The sequence below is a fragment of the Periplaneta americana genome, chromosome 7 (genome assembly GCF_040183065.1).
Source record: "Periplaneta americana isolate PAMFEO1 chromosome 7, P.americana_PAMFEO1_priV1, whole genome shotgun sequence".
NCBI lineage: Eukaryota > Metazoa > Arthropoda > Insecta > Blattodea > Blattidae > Periplaneta > Periplaneta americana.
In genome coordinates this window covers 173,044,197-173,049,679 of record NC_091123.1, presented here as the reverse complement: position 1 = coordinate 173,049,679, position 5,483 = coordinate 173,044,197, and the positions used below count along the sequence as shown (strand labels likewise).

Here is a 5,483-nt window from a genome sequence, read left to right as displayed (position 1 = left end):
AAAAAAAATTCATTACGAGTTGTGGAAAAGATAAGGGCGTAATATATTACAATAATGTTAAAAACATTGTACAGAAGGTACTAACAATGTCAGTGTTCAAAATTAACGTGTTATTCTACATGATATTTACATTATTTCACTTCCAAAGCATTTTCAGATTTCATAACCCAAATTGCTGATGAGGCATCCATGTTTGTTTAGTGAACAAGTCAGCAATCAAGCAAGCATTTTCATTTACTAGCTACTACGGACTTGATTGCTATGCACTACGTAGCTTTGGATCACAACTTCTGACGTCACATCCGGCTATTTAGTAAACAATCTAGTTCCTTCAGCTAAAAATGTAGCTTTGAGACACGGCCTAAATGAAGTGAAATATGCACTTTGCGTTCACTTTGAAGTGTTCTATCTCGTTATTTCACGTGTTAAATACTGTAATCACTTTTAGGTAATCTACACCAATCAATTATTTTCCATTGTTACCCATTTTCTAATACGTTTTCAAATCAATTGACGTGCTAGTCCTATATGAATTTTTCACATTCAAAACTACTTTCCAACTGAAATTTAGATTTTCGTCAAAAAAACTTCAATGTTGCGTGCTATAGAGACCTGAATATTTTCACATAACTAGTAGTAGTAGTAGTAGTAGTAGTAGTAGTAGTAGTAGTAGTAGTAGTAGTAGTAGTAGTAGTAGTAGTAGTAGTAGTAATTTATTCACCATAAAGATCTTTACAAATCATGGCTTCGTCAATCTTATTTCTAAGTCTTAATCTAGTTTCTGATTATACTATAGATATATTTATGAATTTGTAGCTTTGTTATTACAGGACATCTGCTGACATGATTTAAGAAGAACTGTATCTAAGATAGTATAAAAAAAAAAAAAATAATAATAATAACAGCAATAACGACCTATATGTCTTCACAATTACACATTAGTAGACACTTTCATGCAAGGTCTAAAGACATAAATTCCTCTACAGTACATGGCATATGATGCAGCAGCAACCTGTTGACCATGCTTTTAAACTTCTTTTGTTTACTACTTATTATGGAGCTTGGAATTTTATTATACATATTTGTGCCTCTATGTAAAATACTTTTAAGACTTGTGGTTATTCTATGAGTGGACAATGGATATGACTTGATGTTCTTGTTTGATACATGTGGTAGTCTCAATTCAATTTGAATTTTGCTTTGTTTTTATGAATGAAAGACACTGTTTCTAGAATGTATATGCAAGGTACTGGCAGAATTTTGAGTTCCCTAAAAATTTCTTTACTTTGCGACCTTATTGACATCATACAGTCGTTAGTTTGGAAGTGATTTCATAACATTAGCTACATACCTTTTGTTACCAAACACTAGTCATCCGAACTTAACATGATGGCCAAAAATTCTGCTTCATTAACTGAAAAAGAACAATATATTGTGAATTATATGAAACTTAATTTTAGTCTATTCAGTATTGTAGTCCCCTTTCAATACTCACTCTTCCCATCCCCATCAGTGTCAAACTCGTCTATCATACCCTTAATTTCTTCCTCAGTTATATCAGCCCCGATCATATGTGCCACTTTACGCAGATCATGGTATGTGATTTCATCAGATTTACCATGAACAAATAATTTGAATGCATACTTGAAGTCAGTTAAAGGGTCACGCTTCATCAATTTGTCAACAGCTAGAGAAACAGAAGCAACCTCATCATGAGCATACCTGTTATACATAGTATTACTGGCCAACCTTTGATATCGCCCCACGCCACACACAGGACTGACATCTGACTAAAATTTCTTTATGGGTTAAATGAGAGGATAATTAAGTTAAGTGACATGTGTGACAAGGTTAGTGGGTTAGTTGAGGGGATTATTTAAATGATATGAGCCGAGGAATTGTGTAGTGTTGGGAGATACCGAAGTTTCACCTTCATCGGTGTTATATTTCACTCATAACTTCATATATTATTATACTACCAACCACTTACCAACACAGTAAAAATCATCAAATTCAATTCTTTTTCCATCGGGTTTATCGTAAGTTTGCAAAATTCGTAATACTTCTGCTTTCTTAACTGGACACCCCAGTCCTCTTAAAGCTGATTTAAGTTCATAATAATCCAAATAGCCATCAGAATCAGAATCAAAAAGATTAAATGCGTTATGTATGAACCTCTTTTCCTCCTCCGTAACCTGTAGTTTTCGTCTGTTCCTTACAAAATTCATTGGTAGTTTCATACACAGTTACACTGACCGTTTGATGTAATATTAAACGTATCCATAGGTAATATTTGTCTTAACATAATATACCAGTTAAATGACCTTCAGGCTTCATGTGGCATGTGTAAGTTTCGTAGAATTACTAAAACCTAAAGATTCTCTACATTACAGTAAACGAAAATAAAACGGCTTATTGCTCTTACATTATATAGGCCTATTCACGGATTAAAAATTGTACATGCAATTATATAGAGAATAAGTTATCACTTATCACTCGTATCAAGCTAAATAAACGGAGATTTGTGTAAATGAATTTTTATTTAAACAGCCGATAAAACTCATCCCGTACACATAAATAGATCTTCATTAATGTTTTTTTCCTGAAAAGAAAAGAAAAATAAGAAACCAAACGTTGTGCTTTATGTATCACGTATTTTAAAAATACAAATATTAAATCCTACAATATACCCATCTACAAATCACTAAAAATAAAGGAAGAATAACCAAAAATCATAATGCTCTGAATTCATAAACACCCATAAAAATCTAAATCTAAATGTTATGAAATTTAATAGTGACGATAGGTACAAGGCCTGGATAACCACTTACGATAAACATAACTTGGTCACAATAATCTATTTAATTATAGTGAGAAACGAATTGTATTAGCCATTTCATCACACTTCAATCAACCATATGTTATACAGTGTTGCCAACTCGTCGCCACAGATTATCACCAGATCTCGATTTGAAAAACACCACATATCTCCAGATTGGGAAGACAGGAAAATTAAATTACGCCTATCTTTTTCCTACATCAGTATTCTGCATATGATGTAATGACGTTCTCTTCTGAAGATAATTTGTAATGTGGTTATAAACCACAATATATATTTCCACATAATTCAGAAATTAAGTTGAAGCGTTGACGGTATTGGATCTTCTGAACGGTTATACGATTGTTGTTTATAGTAAACTGTCCGAAGACAAATTCGACCTCATGAGGTAACTAGGCCAGGAGGTAATGGGGTAGGGTGGCCAGTTCCTTTCTCATAAAGTCTATTTTAACCACACAAAGCGCAGCCACAATAGTTCACAAGTCCATAATAAAATTGTTTCGAAATATTATGAGTATGGAACATAAACTGATTCCTGAGCATTTCTTCCCAACGGTATTGTTGCTTTGAGTTTGAGATATTAAATTGTCTTCTTGTGATGGCTGTGTACCTAAATTGAAAAAAAAAAAAAAAAAAAAAAAAAAAAAGTTACCGGTATAGCCCTATCGAAAATTTCCAATTTCATTCGTCAAAACTACATCACAGGTAGAGCGCAAATATTCACATGCTTCCAGGCACCGAAATATTAATTTTAGAAATTAATTCATAAACGCTGCTACTAAAAGATATTATGTACGTGTAATTCAGCACGTATTATTGAACCTGTGCGTGTGAATTTGAGGACTTAATAGCTGAGACATAATTAAGGTCTTCAAAATGTTTAACAGATCAAAATTATATCAAAGAGCGATTGTGTGTTAAGAAATATAGCTAGCACTTAATGGCCATGCCAGTTCGAACGCCTTGCCCGAAAAGCTGCAAGTAATAAAGTACTAAAATCGTAATTCCGAAAGATCTGGGTCAGCATGCATGTACTATAGTGTACTCCACATTGTAGTTAAGGGAATGTCAGTTCTCGTCTAGTTTTGTTAATTGATAAAAGAAATTATTTTACACGCTTGGGTGAATTAAAGACCAGATTTGACATCGTAATAGTAACGAAAACACTAGAAAAACGACATGTCAGACAAAATTTGGCACCAGATGGTTTTCCAAACACCAAAATCACCATATTGGCGACCCTGATGTAATATACCAATCTATAGTACCGACATCTATCCATAAAAATTGTTGTTGTTGTTATCTAATGCCGGGCTTTGGCAACGAAGCCATTAGCGTTCTTGCTCTCCAATATTTCTCTGTGGTGGATCCATCAGGTAGAACTTCACAGGTTATGAGATGATCTTCAGTCATTTCTTCTTCTTTGTTGCATAGAGGGCAATTTGGATTTGTGTAACTAATTGCATTCTCAAGATTGTCTTGGTTCACATGAACTGGGACAAGAGGGCTCCCTCTTGAGCTGGGACCAACGAGTTAGCAAGAGACTCTTTCTAACTCGTTGGCCGGGACGTATATAAACAACGATAGAATGAAGCATAACTTAAGTAAGCCGTTTATTCTCTGATGGATCTTAAGCTACGGTTTGGCTACGACGATCTTCGTCGAACGAACATCGCCGACGATTGAAATCGCCAGCGGTCATCGTCAGAGAGTGGTTTCTTTACCGGCAAACTTCGTAGATGAATAGCAAATTGTTTTATATAGTTGACCATGTCTGATCAGCTGATATGTGGATGACAATATGGTAACGTTATAATATAAGTTTTGCCTTGAAAAACAAGTACGGATCTTTAAAGTAGTTAATGTCATGTTTAGAAATAGATATACAGAGGGGTGTTTTAATTCACTGATATTAAGACATCTTGAAAATGAACCCACCAATTTTAAGGAATATTTCAGACTTTCTCCCGAACAATTTCATTTTGTTTTAAGTTCAATTGAAAATTATATTTTAAAATTACCCACAACATTTATTCACAAACCAATAAGCCCAGCTGAAAGATAAGCATAACTTTAAGGTAAAAACCAATTATACAAACACTTTATTTTTACTTTTTACAATGTTATTTTTTCATTTATTTAGGAAATAATGTTACAAATAAAAAAAAAATGTGAGGAGGTTGTTGCACTTCTCTCCTCTGCTCGGAATTCCACTTCACTTACTATTTCATACTGAAACTTTTGCTTCAGTAGCTAAATCTGCCGCATCGTGTGTGTGTCCTTCAATTATGAATCACTTTACTCAATTGTATTAACAGTTCTGGTTGTTACAAAATATAAATTTGGTATTGTTTACGTTGGTTCTTCTTTTTGGCTCATGTCGAACAGGAATTTGTGTTTAATTAATTAATATCTCGTCTTCATTAGTGGAGAAATTGCAGAAAGATTTCTGTTTTACCGCCATTATGGTATTATGATGTATAAATCACATGTTATTAAATGATTTAATTCATGACCTACTGTAATTTTACAATTGGTTTCTCGGCGATCATCGCCAGGTTTTTGCCTCCAAGGCAAACGCCGACGATGTTCGTCGAGCCCAGCGACGTTCGTTGACGTTCATCGCCGTAAAGAAACCAGGCAC

General features: G+C 34.0%; 1 protein-coding gene across 3 annotated transcripts; it reads right to left on the bottom strand.

Annotated features, from left to right (window-relative positions):
* Positions 1 to 1,345: 1,345 nt before the first annotated feature.
* LOC138703737 (uncharacterized) lies at positions 1,346 to 3,381 on the bottom strand. Of its 3 annotated transcripts, none has more exons than XR_011333252.1 (3): positions 2,832 to 3,220; positions 2,426 to 2,602; positions 1,349 to 1,414 (listed from the first exon to the last, which is right to left on the bottom strand). XR_011333252.1 is itself a non-coding variant. In XM_069831868.1 (3 exons), the coding sequence occupies exons 1-3, from the start codon at positions 2,238 to 2,240 to the stop codon at positions 1,368 to 1,370; spliced, it is 489 nt and encodes a 162-aa protein (XP_069687969.1). In that variant the 5' UTR covers positions 2,241 to 2,419; the 3' UTR covers positions 1,349 to 1,367. The 3 variants fall into 3 exon arrangements, 1 of the variants encoding a protein (XP_069687969.1); XM_069831868.1 differs by lacking the exons at positions 2,426 to 2,602; positions 2,832 to 3,220 and adding exons at positions 1,496 to 1,687; positions 1,991 to 2,419; XR_011333253.1 differs by lacking the exon at positions 2,426 to 2,602 and having other exon boundaries at positions 1,346 to 1,414; positions 2,832 to 3,381.
* Between the last annotated feature and the right edge of the window lie 2,102 nt (positions 3,382 to 5,483).

What these genes read in the sequence shown, in the direction of transcription:
- LOC138703737 (XM_069831868.1), bottom strand. Translation starts at nt 2,240, where the DNA reads ATGAAACTACCAATGAATTTTGTAAGGAACAGACGAAAACTACAGGTT. An exon ending in TGATGATTTTTACTGTGTTG is followed by an intron (nt 1,688 to 1,990) that starts GTAAGTGGTTGG and finishes CTGTTTCTCTAG; the next exon opens with CTGTTGACAAATTGATGAAG. An exon ending in CACTGATGGGGATGGGAAGA is followed by an intron (nt 1,415 to 1,495) that starts GTGAGTATTGAA and finishes GTTCTTTTTCAG; the next exon opens with TTAATGAAGCAGAATTTTTG.